Source organism: Anomaloglossus baeobatrachus, chromosome 1, assembly GCF_048569485.1.
Source record: "Anomaloglossus baeobatrachus isolate aAnoBae1 chromosome 1, aAnoBae1.hap1, whole genome shotgun sequence".
In the NCBI taxonomy this organism is placed as follows: Eukaryota; Metazoa; Chordata; class Amphibia; order Anura; family Aromobatidae; genus Anomaloglossus; species Anomaloglossus baeobatrachus.
The window spans coordinates 349,088,339-349,105,183 of record NC_134353.1 but is presented as its reverse complement, the minus strand read 5'-3'; the positions used below and the strand labels follow the sequence as shown (position 1 = coordinate 349,105,183).

The 16,845-nt window shown below is 42.1% G+C and overlaps 1 protein-coding gene across 1 annotated transcript in view; it reads right to left on the bottom strand.

The window, feature by feature from the left end:
* Positions 1-16,845, bottom strand: part of PRKG2 (protein kinase cGMP-dependent 2) — a 138,936-nt gene that overhangs the window by 52,227 nt on the left and 69,864 nt on the right. Inside the window, exons 8-11 of the mRNA XM_075352421.1 lie at positions 7,074-7,168; positions 6,757-6,825; positions 2,525-2,623; positions 1,028-1,178 (exon numbers count right to left, since the gene is read on the bottom strand). Of these exons, the coding sequence (XP_075208536.1) occupies positions 1,028-1,178; positions 2,525-2,623; positions 6,757-6,825; positions 7,074-7,168 (414 nt within the window). The remainder of the gene's footprint in view (positions 1-1,027; positions 1,179-2,524; positions 2,624-6,756; positions 6,826-7,073; positions 7,169-16,845) is intronic.

Genomic DNA, 16,845 nt, shown 5'->3' with positions numbered 1-16,845 from the left:
CCAACAACGATACAACCTGATAGGGATTGGTGGTAAGTTGCTAGGAGGTCACTGGTGAGATGTTACACTAAGCGACGCTCCAGAGATCCCACCAGCAACCTGACCTGGCAGGGATTGCTGGAGCGTCGCTACACGTGGAAGCATGCTGCGCTTGGTAACTAAGGTAAATATCGGGTAACCAACCCGATATTTACCTTCGTTACCAGCGTCCGCCGCTCTCACACTGCCAGTGCCGACTCCCTGTTCCCTGGACACATAGCCACGGTACACATCGGGTTAATTACCCGATGTGTAGTCCGGCTACGTGTGCAGAGAGCAGGGAGCCGACACTGACAGCTGAGAGCGAAGGTAAATATCGGGTAACCAAGGTAAGGGCTTGTTGGTTATCCGCTGTTTACCGTGGTTACCAGCGTCCGCAGAAGCCGGCTCCTGCTGCCTGCACATTTAGTTGTTGCTCTGTTGCTGTCACACACAGCGATGTGTGCTTCACAGCGGGAGAGGAACAACTAAAAAATGGCCCAGGACATTCAGCAACAACCAACGACCTCACAGCAGGGGCCAGGTTGTTACTGGATGTCACACTAAGCAAGTTGTGCCTCAGCAGCGATGTTGCTAGCGATGTTGCTTAGTGTGACGGTACCTTAACAATAGACTCCTGAGTCAGAAACAATGAGGTGTATATCCCCAGTTTATAAACAAAATATCTTCATGTCCGGCTGAATTTTAAGAAACTTAACTCATGCTGGGCACTGACAGAGTCCTTGTCGTCACACTTTCTACTAATCATTTTGTATTACAAGCTATGGAAACATCCCTTGCTGCCTGCATGTAGGATTTAGGTACACAGCATAATGGATAGTAGCTCATTCAGCCGTCACATCTAAAATGTTGGATTTTGAGTTAGGAGAAAACTATACAGATAATTTCTTTATACATTGTATTATATTACAATATATAGTTCATAGTCATATTTCTATGTTTACAACATTTTCTAGGTCGTAAATCAATAGGTAGTAAAATCCCTTACAAGTTCCACTCTCCCGAACCCACCAACACCCAACGTGGTGATAATCTCTAGGTCATGAAAAGGTGAAGAAGAGGAAAATTTGGAAACTGTTTCCATCATCTGAATCATTTCCGGTGACACCATCTTGTTAATCTGTCTTTCTATGGATTTCCTAAAAAAGAAAAGTCAAATCACATTTAAACATGTTTTTCTGTTTAGAGCTATTAAACAAAAAAAAATATTTTATTGTGAAGGCAGGTTTCCTACATTTCTATAGTAAGGGGATGAAATTAGGGGAAAAAAAATCTTTTTAGTATAGCTTCTAAACATTCATTCATAAAGAGAATTTATCAGCAGTTTTTTGCTATGTAATGTGAAGAAAGCTGGAGATAGGGGGCTGAAAACAGATTTCAGTGATATATCATTTATTAAGCTTTGTTCTGTTGTTTACTTACAGTGAAGGTTTTATCTCTAGGACATTATCATTGCTGTAACTAGAAGCCTTTGTGCCAAGTCATCTGACCACAACCCCTCCTCTTATCTGATAAGCCGCTCACTATCAATAAGACAATGCTCAAAGTGCGCATGCGCAGGAGAATGACGCAGGACATGTCATGCACGCGGGGCTGGGCAGGAGGACAACAATCGCAAGAAGAGAGGAGGCGCCGGACCGAGAGCAGCGACACCCATCAGACCAGACCGCCCACTCGTTGAGTATAATATAGGGGTTTTTATGTTATACAGAGTGGCCTGGACTCTTATATACTGTATTCTAGAATGCTGTATATAGGGGCTTACTGGTGGTGGCCGCAGCTTATAGGGGAAATTCCTGGTGACAGGCTCCCTTTAATGAGTCACAGCTATCAAGTGCCTACCAAGTAAATATTGGTGGCATAATGAAACAGCCTCATTAAAGGAAACCTGTCATGTAAAAAGAAAATGCTATTGACTTGCAGATATGGGGTTAATCTGCAGGTTAATATCATTCTAACGTTATGCGATCACCACAGTGAGGGCCCAGCTGCCAGGAGGAAATTAACTTTATTCCTCCCAACAGCCTTTGGCTTTCAGTCATAGGGTTGTGGCCAGCGTGGCTTCAGTCACCACACTTTGCATAGTGAGGAGTGAGTGTAATCCCGGCAGTGACTGGCAGCTAGCTCTGTACTGATGCAATGCTGAGCCGGCTGTCAGTCAGTCGGGGCATAGTTACAGCCGCCACTCACTAGATCAGTGACTAAAACCAGGCCTGCTGGGCCCATATGACTGAAAGCCCTGAGTATTCAAAAACTACAAAAAATTAACTCCAAATATGCAACGTGCGTTGTGGTTGTTTTACCAAAATAAACCCGTTGATAATATATTTCCTAAATTAGAGTTTTCTTCAAGTGGAAAAAATAGAAACTATTTATATCCAATATTTGTTCTACAAAATTGTATATTGCATGATTATTAATATTACTTTAACAGAAAAAATGAAATGTTCTAAATAATTTTAGACATTGTCAAAAAAGAGCTTACTTGGCATGCCTTCTTTCATCATCCAGTGTGAGGTTGGCCACATAGCCCTCAAGGTATTTTTGAAGCTCTTCAAAGGTTCCAACAGTCTGGTTAAAAGTCCTTAAACAAAAAAGTGACAAAATGTCCTTAGGGGAATCAATTTTCTTTCATGTTACTATCATGTTCACTTTGAGTTTGTGTAAGTTTACACAGTGATCTAAAATATCTACAGTTGATGACCCTTTTAGTTTTTAGTTTTCATCACTTTGGTTAGTCATCATGGCATTACATTTTAAAATACAGCAGCATGCAAACATTTGGGCACCCCTTGTAAAAATTACTGTTATTGTGAAAAGTTGAAGATATATGATCTCTAAAAGGCAGAAAGTTAAATATGATACATTTAATTTTTATTTTAGGCAAAAAAAAAGTTTATTTTCATCTTTTACATTTTTAAATTAACAAAAAAGGAAAATGGGCCTGTGCAAAAGTTTGGGCACCCTGCATGGTTAATACCTAGTAACACCGCTTCATCATGTATCACAGCTTGTAAACACTTTTTGTCACCAGCTAAGTCTTTCAACTCTTGTTTGATGGATTCCTGGTCGTCTTGCATGCACTGCTCTTTTGAGGTCTAGCCACAGATTTTGCATGATGCTCAGATCAGGGAACTATATGGGCCATTGTAAAACCTTCAGCTTGTGTCTTTTGAGGTGTCTATTGTGGATTTTGACGTGTGTTTAGGATCATTATCCATTTGTAGAAGCCATCCTCTTTCCAACTTCAGCTTTTTCACAGATGGTGTTATGTTTGCATCAAGACTTTGTTGAAATTTAATTGAATCCATTCTTCCCTCTGCCTGTAAAATGTTCCCCGTGCCATTGACTGCAACATAACCCCATAGAATGATTGATCTACCCCCATGCTAAAGGGTTGGCAGTATTTTTTTTTTTCATGAAATTCTGTGTCCTTTTTCCTACACACACACACCTTTGATCATTGTGGCAAAGAGTTCTATTTTAACCTTATCGGGCCACAGGACTTGTTTCCAAAATGCAACATGTTTGTTTAGATGTTCTTTTGCATAATTCTGATGCTGAATTTTATGGTGAGGATGCAGGAGAAGTTTTTTTCCGATGACTCCTCCATGAAGACCATATTTGTGCAGGTCTCTAAACAGTAAAACAACAATGTACCGCAACTCCAGAGTCTGCTATATCTTTCTGAAGGTCTTTAGCACTCACACGGGGGGTTCTGATTTTCCTCTCTAGCAATCCTACAAGCAGCTTTCACAGAAGTTTTGCTTGGTCTTCCAGACCTTATCTTGACATACAGTTAGGTCCAGAAATATTTGGACAGTGACACAAGTTTTGTTATTTTAGCTGTTTACAAAAACATGTTCAGAAATACAATTATATATATAATATGGGCTGAAAGTGCACACTCCCAGCTGCAATATGAGAGTTTTCACATCCAAATCGGAGAAAGGGTTTAGGAATCATAGCTCTGTAATGCATAGCCTCCTCTTTTTCAAGGGACCAAAAGTAATTGGACAAGGGACTCTAAGGGCTGCAATTAACTCTGAAGGCGTCTCCCTCGTTAACCTGTAATCAATTAAGTAGTTAAAAGGTCTGGGGTTGATTACAGGTGTGTGGTTTTGCATTTGGAAGCTGTTGTTGTGACCAGACAACATGCGGTCTAAGGAACTCTCAATTGAGGTGAAGCAGAACATCCTGAGGCTGAAAAAAAAGAAAAAATCCATCAGAGAGATAGCAGACATGCTTGGAGTAGCAAAATCAACAGTCGGGTACATTCTGAGAAAAAAGGAATTGACTGGTGAGCTTGGGAACTCAAAAAGGCCTGGGCGTCCACAGATGACAACAGTGGGATATACTTTCAGCCCAGATTCAGCCAAATGCCGCAAAGTTGATTGGACGGCGCTTCATAGTACAGATGGACAATGACCCCAAGCATACAGCCAAAGCTACCCAGGAGTTCATGAGTGCAAAAAAGTGGAACATTCGGCAATGGCCAAGTCAATCACCAGATCTTAACCCAATTGAGCATGCATTTCAATTGCTCAAATCCAGACTTAAGACGGAAAGACCCACAAACAAGCAAGACCTGAAGGCTGCAGCTGTAAAGGCCTGGCAAAGCATTAAGAAGGAGGAAACCCAGCGTTTGGTGATGTCCATGGGTTCCAGACTTAAGGCAGTGATTGCCTCCAAAGGATTCGCAACAAAATATTGAAAATAAAAATTTTTTTCTTGGGTTTGGTTTATTTGTCCAATTACTTTTGACCTCCTAAAATGTGGAGTGTTTGTAAAGAAACGTGTACAATTCCTACAATTTCTATCAGATATTTTTGTTCAAACCTTCAAATTAAACGTTACAATCTGCACTTGAATTCTGTTGTAGAGGTTTCATTTCAAATCCAATGTGGTGGCATGCAGAGCCCAACTCGCGAAAATTGTGTCACTGTCCAAATATTTCTGGACCTAACTGTCCACTGTTCCTATTAACTGTCATTTCTAAATTACATTTCTAACGTAGGAAAGGGCAACTTGAAAATGCTTTGCTATCTTCTTATAGCCTTCTACGGCTTTGTGGGCCTTCACCATTTTAAATTTTCAAAGTACTAGGCAGCTGCTTAGAAGAAATCATGGCTGCTGTTTTTTGGCACAAGGTTAGGGGAGGCCTGTTTTTTATAAAGCGGTGAAATTTTCATCACCTGGCCTCTCTTAACAATGATAGTGAACAAGCCATAACCCTAACAGGCTAATTAAGGTCTGAAACCTTGGTCAAAGTTATCTAAGCACCCAAATCTCAAGGGTGCCCAAACTTTTGCATTGGCCCATTTTATTTTCCTTTTTCTAACTTTAAAAATGTAAAAGATGAAAATATGTATTTCTTTTACCTAGAATACAAAGGAAATGTGTCATCTTTAACTTTTCATCTTCAATTTGCTCAATTGTTCACAAAAACTAATTTTGACAAGCGGTGCTCAAATGTTACGTATTGACTTTTGCTTCTGTTCATCCATTTTGTATTATGTTTAGTATAAATATATATATATATATATATATATATATATATATATATATATATATACCGTATGTTTCAAACTATAAGATGCACCTAAGTTTTAGAAGAGGAAAATAGGAAAAAAAATTGAAGCAAAAACTATGGTCATGACTCACTGTTATAGGGGCTGTTGGCACTATTATGGGGGTAGTGTGCCTCAATTCTGTACTAATGTCCCCTAACCTGAGCCCCTTCCTGGTATATACTGTATGTCTTCCATCCTGGTGTATATGTCCCTCATCCTGGTATACAAGTCCCTGAACCTGGTACATCCTGTATGTCTCCCATTCTGGTATGTATGTCCCTCATCCTGGTATATTTGTCCTCTATTCTGGTGAAAATGTCCCCCAGCCACTGCAAGAAGCTGTCTTCATTGCAGAAAGGTGGGTGGGATTATGGGCATGGGGAGCAATGAATATTCATTTTCTTTAATAGCGGCAGCTGTGGTAACCCGCTGCTGCAGCCTGCTTCTGTCTCCTTTGACCTCGCTCTACTACTGCTACCGATTCCCCCCCCAATAGCAAGCCAGGTACAACTGCACTATAAAATGCATCCCCCAATCTTCAATTCCATATTTGTGGGGAAAGTAGTGGATAACCTCTTTAAGTGCACTTTCTTAGTTATGTTTATTCACTCATCATTAATTCATTTTAGTCACCCAGATATGTCATCTTTTGTTTGTCATTTAAAAACTGAATTGAAAAAGAAAAGTGCAAAATAAAGCTTTTTTACCAATTGTTATATAGAATGATGAGTCTAATAGAAAAGAACCTAACTGTTAATTTGGCTGTCAATATTCTAGGGCAAGTACACTTTTTTCTTAAAGCGGTTTCTTGGATTAGAGAAGACATTTAAAATACTATATTCATTCCTCAACCAGAAAAAATATTAAGGAAATCATTGAGATTTTTAGGAAATGGTCATTTTTAATGTTATTTAGGTTTTTATCATTACGGAAAGTTGTTCTCATTTGGTTCATATAGTTAAAGAGGAACTCCAGAAACTAGTAGAGGTTCGGTCTAAACCACTGTGGACTCCCTGATGATTTCCACAGACAGATAACCCAAAAGACCTAAATTGTAATGAGTAACTTGCAATAAACTAGCAGTTGATATTAAGAGCCAAAAAGAATAGAGAGTTAAATATAGCAAACAGTTTGCATTACTTACGCTCTATCCATGGCTAGACACTCAACTTCATTGTCATCTGCGATAATATTTGCTGATCTAACATCATCACTGAAAGCAAAATAGTTGATCTTATTAGGATTAATACACAGATGTTTGTGGTAGACAGATAGATATTAAATAAATAGATAGATAGAGAGATAGATGATAGATAGATAATAGATAGATAGATAGATAGATAGATAGATAGATAGATGATAGATAGATAGATAGATAGATAGTATGGATGAGATAGATAAACATTCTCGTATTTCAATAGCTACTGTTGAGATATGTAAAGGCTATGGATAATTACTGACCTGATAAGGGCTTTTTCCCCAAAATACTCTCCTTTTCCTAATGTTTTAATTAGTTGGGGCTCATTGAAGCCTTCAGTGCTTTGTGTGACTTTCACCTAAAATAGGTTCACATTCATGAAAAACCATCATATTTTTGAAGACAAACAGAGAAATAAATGTTTGATATAGTCGAAATATGAGATAGTTTAGGATCTAAATGCTGTTATTCCCACCAATCTTTAGATGTAGGGGAACTCAGTTTTCTAAAAAGGCATTGTATGACGGTCTGACTGAAGAGCTAAAACTCTTTGTATTGTAATTTTTTTAACATTTGTATTCATTGAAGACATTTTTCATTTACTATTATTTCTTCTATTACCCATTGATTTTATATGCTAAGTAGTGTTGAACCATGTCCCCAGCAGGGACACAGTGCAATCATAAAATATAACTTTTAATAAAACTGTTTAAAATACCTTCCCATACAGACAATCCTTGTATAAAGTGAAAATGCTCAGTGTACCAGTACTCAAATATAACAAAAATTGCTTTGGTCTCACCATATGTTCTTAATAAGGAGGCCATTCACAAATGAGGGCTGAGATCCTTAGCTGGGGTAGAAAACCCTAATATCCCTGTTGAGCCCCGTGCTTTCACTCCCATCCTCTCAAGGATAGTGCCTAGTGTGGTCTGTCCCACTAATTGGCATCCATATGGTATAACCTTCTAACGCGTTTTGTCTACCATTTATGGTGGGACTCCTCAGGGGAAATATTATTAAGGTGTAATAAAGCCCCTAGTTTATGGGTACTTAAATTCATACAGGGAATAAGGGGGAATAACACATAGTTTGTTGCCAAGTACCCAAAAACTAAGGCCTTTATTAAACCTTAATAATATCTCCCCTGAGGAGTCCCACCGTAAATGGTGGACGTAACGAGTCGGGAAGTAATATGATAGGGATGTCAATTAATAGGACAGACCAAACTAGGCACTGTCCTTGTGAGAACAGGAGGCAAAGAACAGGGCACGACAGAGTTAATAGGGTACTCTACCCCAGCAATCGACCTCATCCCTCATTTGTGAATGGCCTCTTCATCAAGAACATATAGTGAGACCGAACTAATTTTTTTATATTTGAGCACTGATACACTTTGAGCACTTTCATTCTACACAAGGATTGTCTGTATGGAAAGATACTTTAAACAGTTTTATTAAAATTTATATTTTATTATGACACTGTGTCCCTGCTAGAGACATGGTTATGGTTTGGATACAATAGTTTGCCTTTGTAGCGTTGAACCAGCAGAGACATCTGTCTGACCTTCTTCAGGTTGTTTGATCTTCTGGCAGCTACAAATACTGGATAAGGATTAAAAGACAGAAGACAATTCCTATTTCAGTATAGATTTTGTCTTCAATGCAGGAGAGGAGAAGGGGTTATTGCCACGCAGTCAGCAAACAGGATGTAAAATTGTCGATTAACTAATAATTATTTTATTCCATAGGTCTACGCGTTTCGATGTATGGAACCTGTTCCCAGGACCAAAAATCAACAATATTAGTATTGTTGATTTTTTGGTCCTGAGGAAGAGGTTCCATACCTCGAAACGCGTAGACCTATGGAATAAAATAATTATTAGTTAATCAACACTTTTACATCCTTTTTGGTGACTGTGCAGCGTTAATTCCCTTCTCCTTTCCTGCTTTGAAGACTTGTCCACGTGGGGCTGCGGCAAATGCCATTATCTGCATGTTATCTCTGGTGGTTGTGACCCTCACAACCACATAAGGAGAGTGTATATCATTACACATTGCCCTTTTATATATCTGGTAAGACCCTATTAGCGCTTCTTTTCCTAGTCTGTATCACAGTATAGATTTTGTGGTTTTGATTTACTTTTGCTAATTAGTTACCATTATGTTTCACACAGAAAACAAACTACCATATTTTTCGCTTTCTAAGATGCACTTTTGTTCCCCTAAATTTTGGGGGAAAGTAGGGGGTGCGTCTTATAAACCGAATATACGGATTATATACTGCAGGGTCCAGGGGAGGTGGGGGCTACTCTGGAGCGGTGCTGGGGGCTGCTGGGGGGGCTGGTGAAGCTGAGGGAGGGAATCTTTGATCTCCTGCTCCCGCTCATATAATATGCAAAGCCGCTGTCCATAGCTGTGGTGCTGAAACCGCACCGCGGCGATGGGCTGAGGGAGCGGCGCATATTATACTTGCCTGCGCCCCTTTGATTGCACATGCACCCCTGTGTTAGCTATGGCCCCCATGCTGCTGCCCATAGTAAAATAAAAAACTCTTTACTTACCCCCTCCAGCGTGTCTCCCTCCTGGTGCTGTGATCAGGCACGCAGAGATTTCACTCTGCTGTGCCGATCACATGACCGGACCGTGAACCAAGGAAATGCAGGCAGGAGGCCGGAGCTCAACCCTGAGGAAGGGGACACGAGGGAGCACAGTGCTGGAGAAGGTAAGGAAAGAGTTTATTTTACTAAAAGCAGCAGCCTGGGGGTGATATCTAACACAGGGGGCCCGTGTGTATCAGCCACAGGGGGGGCCATGTGTGTCAGCCACAGGGGGGGCCGTGTGTGTCAGCCACAGGGGGGGCCATGTGTCAGCCACAGGGGGGGCCGTGTGTGTCAGCCACAGGGGGGCCATGTGTGTCAGCCACAGGGGGGGGCCGTGTGTGTCAGCCACAGGGGGGCCCGTGTGTGTCAGCCACAGGGGGGCCCGTGTGTGTCAGCCACAGGGGGCCCGTGTGTGTCAGCCACATGGGGCCTGTGTGTGTCAGCTACAGGGGGGCCGTGTGTGTCAGCCACAGGGGGGCCATGTGTGTCAGCCACAGGAGGGCTGTGTGTGTCAGCTACAGGGGGGCCGTGTGTGGCAGCCACAGGGGGGCCGTGTGTGGCAGCCACAGGGGGGCCGTGTGTGGCAGCCACAGGGGGGTCCGTGTGTAGCAGCCACAGGGGGGCCGTGTGTGTCAGCCACAGGGGGACCGTGTGTGTCAGCCACAGGGGGGCCGTGTGTGGCAGCCACAGGGGGGCCGTGTGTGGCAGCCACAGGGGGGCAGTGTGTGGCAGCCACAGGGGGCGTGTGCCAGCACAAGGGGGCTATATTCAATATAAGGTGGCCATATCCAGATGAAAGGGGCTAATTTTAGGATGGGGGGCTATGAGGGACATATACCCTATATGATTTGTTAGACGGACACTGCCATTATAAGATGGACCCCATTTATTAAAAAAAATTCTCTATTCCTTCACCAAATTTGGGGGTGCGTTTTATAATCCGGTGCGTCTTATAAAGCGAAAAATAAGGTAAATATTAATTGTCATTTATATTTTCCCAATAATACTTCAAATATCAATTCTTCTGCCTTCCAGTAACTAAATTAATTTTCTTGATTTTGTTACCATCTCACGTCTACAACATTACATTTAATTGTGTTGAGAATAATCATGGCTGGTAGTTCTGAATCCCATCCAATGTAAATGACTCCACAAAGCATAATATTATTGTACCTGTGCACTTATATTACATTCAATGCTAGAACTCCATTTTCACGTGTTTGGACAAATTTTGTTACATCAGCATTTTTGCTGAAATTTGCCAAAGAATATAAAATGAGGGAAGCTTGTTACACAAATGCAAGCTAAGAAAACACGATCAATGATCCTAAAAATGAAAAACTGTGGGTGGCTTTTTATTAAACCAAATTTCACATCATAAACACTCACATTTCCTTTTACTTCAGTCTCTATAACATTTATATCATTCACATATTTTAACTAATGTTATTTTAATTACATTAATTGTTGGGTAATGTTTTAAAATAAATGAAAAGGTCAGGATTTTCTCACAAAGACATAACACATTATTATTTTATGATTACATACGTTTAGTCTAAAAAAAAAAAAAATATTGCTCAGAAAGAAAAAAAATGAAACCTGTTGCGTTGGTCTGGCAAAGTTTGTAAAAATTAAGAGATTTTCTTTTAAAGACAACGATGTCACTGAAGATAACCTGCCAATAAACTAATCGGCACAGGTATGCCTTCTGCAACTCCCAAGAATTCGCTGTATAGGAAGGTAAGCTCCAGCTGACAATTTGTATAGTATTACATTCCGGTAGACTAGAGTTGAGCGCGGTTCGCGGTTCGTGGTTCTCCAGTTCGCGGCTCGAGTGATTTTGGGGGCTGTTCTAGATCGAACTAGAACTTGAGCTTTTTTGCAAAAGCTCGATAGTTCTAGATACGTTCGAGAACGGTTCTAGCAGCAAAAAACCCAGCTAATTCCTAGCTGGCTTTACGCTGTAATAGTGTAAGTCACTCTGTGACTCACACTATTATGAAATTTCAGTGTATAGTGTGCGGGAACAGCGCATTCAGATCACTGCTGTATCGCCATTTTTTTTTTTTTCCTTGTCTTCCTTCCCTAAGCGCGCGCGTGTAGTGGGGAGGGCCAGCATGTCAGCCATTCCCAGACACACACACAGCTAAGTGGACTTTTAGCCAGAGAAGCAACGGCATGTGTGATAGGATGTCCATGTCACATGTCCCTGCATTATAAAAACGAGTATCTGCCCATCCGGACGCCATTATCTCTTCTGCGTCCTTGGTGTCAGACATCACTGGCGCAGCTCCGTCCTGAGTCCTATCGCCGATACTGCTGTATGCGCTCCATACACAGCGCTGGACAGCTTAGGGAGAGCACTTTCTATCAGTCCTTTTAAGGGCTCGTAAAGGCAGTGTCAGAGCCATAGGTGACAGGTCCTGAAAACAGAGTTTAACAGCTACACAAGATGACAGCGTCTGTGTAGCTAAGGTCAGGGATTTCCTCGCTGCATTTCCCCATTAGGAGGGATAGAAAGGCAGGCTTCCTTTCCTCTACCCAGAGACCCACAACCCTGCCACTGTACCCTCCTGCCCTTTGCACAATCCAACTCATTGTTACTAAGCCATTATACTAGCAAACACTGAGTGAACTTAGTGGCATCCTAAACGTGGCTATTGGACTTCTGTATAGTCCCAGTAGTGCACAGATATTTGCAGCACGTCTGCCTGCATTGCACACTCCAACTCATTGTTACTAAGCCATTATACTACCAAACACTCAGTGAACCTAGTGGCATCCTAAACGTGGCTATTGGACTTCTGTATAGTCCCACTAGTGCAAAGATATTTGCAGCACGTTTGCCTGCATTGCACACTCCAACTCATTGTTACTAAGCCATTATACTAGCAAACACTCAGTGAACCTAGTGGCATCCTAAACATGGCTGTTGGACTTCTATATCGTCCCACAAGTGCAAAGATATTTGCAGCACGTCTGCCTGCATTGCACACTCAAACTCATTGTTACTAAGCCATTATACTAGCAAACACTCAGTGAACCTAGTGGCATCCTAAACGTGGCTATTGGACTTCTGTATAGTCCCACTAGTGCAAAGATATTTGCAGCACGTCTGCCTGCATTGCACACTCAAACTCATTGTTACTAAGCCATTATACTAGCAAACACTCAGTGAACCTAGTGGCATCCTAAACATGGCTGTTGGACTTCTGTATCGTCCCACAAGTGCAAAGATATTTGCAGCACCTCTGCCTGCATTGCACACTCAAACTCATTGTTACTAAGCCATTATACTAGCAAACACTCAGTGAACCTAGTGGCATCCTAAACGTGGCTATTGGACTTCTGTATAGTCCCACTAGTGCAAAGATATTTGCAGCACGTCTGCCTGCATTGCACACTCAAACTCATTGTTACTAAGCCATTATACTAGCAAACACTGAGGAAACTTAGTGGCATCCTAAACGTGGCTGTTGGACTTCTGTATAGTCCCACTAGTGCAAAGATATTTGCAGCACGTCTGCCTGCATTGCACACTCCAACTCATTGTTACTAAGCCATTATACTAGCAAACACTGATTGAACCTAGTGGCATCCTAAACGTGGCTATTGGACTTCTGTATAGTCCCACTAGTGCAAAGATATTTGCAGCACGTCTGCCTGCATTGCACACTCCAACTCATTATAACTAAGCCATTATACTAGCAAACACTGAGTGAACCTAGTGGCATCCTAAACGTGGCTATTGGACTTCTGTATAGTCCCACTAGTGCACAGATATTTGCAGCACCTCTGCCTGCATTGCACACTCCAACTCATTGTTACTAAGCCATTATACTAGCAAACACTGATTGAACCTAGTGGCATCCTAAACGTGGCTATTGGACTTCTGTATAGTCCCACTAGTGCAAAGATATTTGCAGCACCTCTGCCTGCATTGCACACTCCAACTCATTGTTACTAAGCCATTATACTAGCGAACACTGATTGAACCTAGTGGCATCCTAAAGGTGGCTATTGGACTTCTGTATAGTCCCACTAGTGCAAAGATATTTTCAGCACGTCTGCCTGCATTGCACACTCAAACTCATTGTTACTTACTAAGACGTTATAATACCAAAAATTGAGTAAACTTAGTGGCATACAAGAAGTGGCTGTTGTACTCCATTAGTGCCCCACTGGTGCCAAGCTATTTCTAGCACCTGTGCAGGACACCCTCCTGCTCTGTTTTTAATAAGCTATAATGATAGCAAAAAATACTGCCATTTAGTGGCATCATAGAACTGGCTGTTGTATTCCATTTGTGCCCCACTGGTGCCAAGCTATTTCTAGCACCTGTGCAGGACACCCTCCTGCTCTGTTTTTAATAAGCTATAATGATAGCAAAAAATACTGCCATTTAGTGGCATCATAGAACTGGCTGTTGGACTCCTTTATTGTGCCACTTGTGCCAAGCAATCTCAAGCACCTCTGCATTCTACCCTCATGCACATTTAGCTATGCTAATTTTATAGCAAACTCAGGGAATTCCTTGCTGTATTTGATCATTAGGAGGGATAGAAAGTGAGGCTTCTTTTACTGTCCTGGTACCCACAGAACACGGCCCCTGTACCCATCTGTCCACTTTTGCCACGCTATTTAATTTGCCCAAAGAGTTGACTCTTTTTCTGCCATCCTAAAATTGTCTGGAATACTTAGTTAGTGTTCCTTTGCTGCCAAGCAAGGTACAACACATGTGCATTCTACACTCCTTTCCATTTCTGGAATGCAATTATTAACTGCAGGTAGTCCAGCCAATCTGTGACGAAGGTGCAGGCGTGGATATAATGTAGCCTGCATCCAATGATGGTTCTCTCGATGTCTGACAGCTCAACAATACCTTCTGTTTCCACTTCCAAAACAAGTGATGACCTGCCAATCACACTCCCTGTTGCGGGTAAAGGAGTGGAAGTTCAGTGTGAAAAACCATGTGTGACTGCTGTCCCCACAGTCACAGAGGATGAAGAGCACGCAGATGCACTTGATGGGGCAGGCGGTGGTTGCACAGGCACGCTAGGCCGCATTGTAGCACAGTGAAATTCACATTGCGACTTATGCTTCATTTTAAGTTGTGTACAGGGTGGGCTACCCAGTATGCAGCAAAACCAGGCAACAGGAAAAGGACTCTAGGCAGTTGGGTTGATAAATGATTGTTTAACTTTACCAAAACAAACAATAAGAACCATGCATACAAGTTAAATAATTGAACAATCTATTCTGTTGCCTACTACCTGCTAATCCCTCTGTGTAGCAGTAATTGTGTGTTTGTGCGTGTGTGTGTGTGTTTGAACACGACTTACCAGTGGCGCATCACAAGAGCTTCCAAGTTATCTACCTAAACATAGTCAAAACACATTACCCCCCCCCTGAATACCCTTGTTAGCTGAAGCCTTACAGATAATGCAGATGATAACAGTGTGAATGCAAACCACACAGCTCTGCAACACAGTCATGGAAATCTTGAAAAGCAACAGTGAATGCAAACATGTGTTGCTGTCCCTCTATGATTTAAACTGTACGTGACAATATGACAGTGCAGAGGCAGCAAGTCTTATTGTCTATAAATAGTCGGCCTACCCAGAACAGATATGTGTTTTGCTAATAAAACAAAGTGTTGCGTGCCCGCATTATTGTCTGGGCACAGCCTACCGTACCCGGGTACTCTGATGTCCAGTTTCCAGAAATACAGACTTTACGCTCCTCTCACGGTAAACAGTATAGACAGCACTGTAAGAATGTTGGTCTGTGGCACAGGATGCTGCTCATTGGCATTACGGGGCTCATCATCAAAGTACAACATGACTCCCCTCACAATTGAACGAAGTGTTTCCGCGGTGGCTCCTTGCTGTAACACACACCTTTAGCTTTTCCTTCTGTTCATAGACAGCATCTCCAAGTCCACATCCGAAGAGCAATTTGATATTGCTATAGTGACCAAACAAAGGCAGATCCAAAAAAACAGCAGCCCCTTGTGTGTAGTCTGCAACAATGCATGCAATGGCAAATAAGCATGTTGCATTGACAGTGGCTAAAGCTGAGCAATACACCTTCACGCTATCAATTCATATCCATGTGACACTTCATGGAGGAACTACTCAAAGGTGTGAGTTTTTGCCTTCTACTTACAGATTGTTGACAAATCTTACAGATTCCATGACTTGGGTGATCCTTTGCGATGTCCAAAAATTCACAGGCTAGGCAAGGCTTACAGCCCATGCGACCTGCATAGCCAACACGACGTCTGCTCAGAGTCAAAGTTGTGGTCCAGGATTCAGTTGTTGACGTGCTTCCAGTACTTTGTCTCTGGCCAGGAAGACGCAACGTAACCTCGTCGTCAGTAGCATCCTCCTCCACCTCCTCTGCTGACCTCATTGACTGGCTGACTTTGGTTTGACAGTAAGTGTGGTCTCCAACCTCATCAAAAACCCTGTGTGTTTTCATTCCCCTCGTCCTGAGTCCTCCGAGACAACCTCTTCCTGCCCTGACCGAATAGTAAAGTTGTCATTCCAATCAGGTATCTGTGCTCCTCATCATGTTCCCCATTGTCTCCACCAGGAGGATTTACTTTTTGGAAATGAGGGTGTAGATTAGGCTCAGCAACTTCTTCATCGGGGCCTGGATCTCACTCACAAAGCTTCTGGCCATCTGCGCAGATCATTTCCCCTGTCTCATGGAACTCGCTACCTCAACATGTCAGATTATCTGCTACACCCGCAAGCTTCAAACTGAATCTGAAAACTCATCTGTTCAGAAATGACTATAACCTTCAATGACACCACCACCATACGTACTTGACGCTCAACCTACACCACTCCTACTGTCTCCTCCCAAAAATCCTTTAGAATGTAATCCCGCAAGGGCAGGGCCCTCTTCCCTCTGTACCAGTCTGTCTATAGTTACTTGTATATGTATTCTGTATGTAACCCACTTCTTATGTACAGCACCATGGAATCAATGGTGCTCTATAAATCAATAATAATAAAAATAATAATAACTTCCTTGTCTGTACTCATTGCAGCTTTGGAGCAGACCTCTGATTCCCAGGCTATAGTGCGACTGAACAGCTATGCAAACTCAACCATCTCTGTTACCCCATACTCAGCAGGGCTGGTGGAAACTTGAGAGCTGTTAGGAAGCAAGTGCGATTGGATTGACACCACAGAGGAATGGAGTATTTGGGATCTTGAAATTGGGGTGGAGGAGAGGCCACTTTATGGAGCACTTCAGATCCATTGAAGCAGCTGCTGTTTTGGCCTCATCTACATTTGTTAGCGATGGTTGTGTCCGTGAAAAAAAGGATCATATCAGATTATCCATGGGAAGAAGTACACCTGTTCTTTTGGATGGTATCTGTTGTTACAAAACCTGTAACCTGAAGCCTGCTGCGGTTT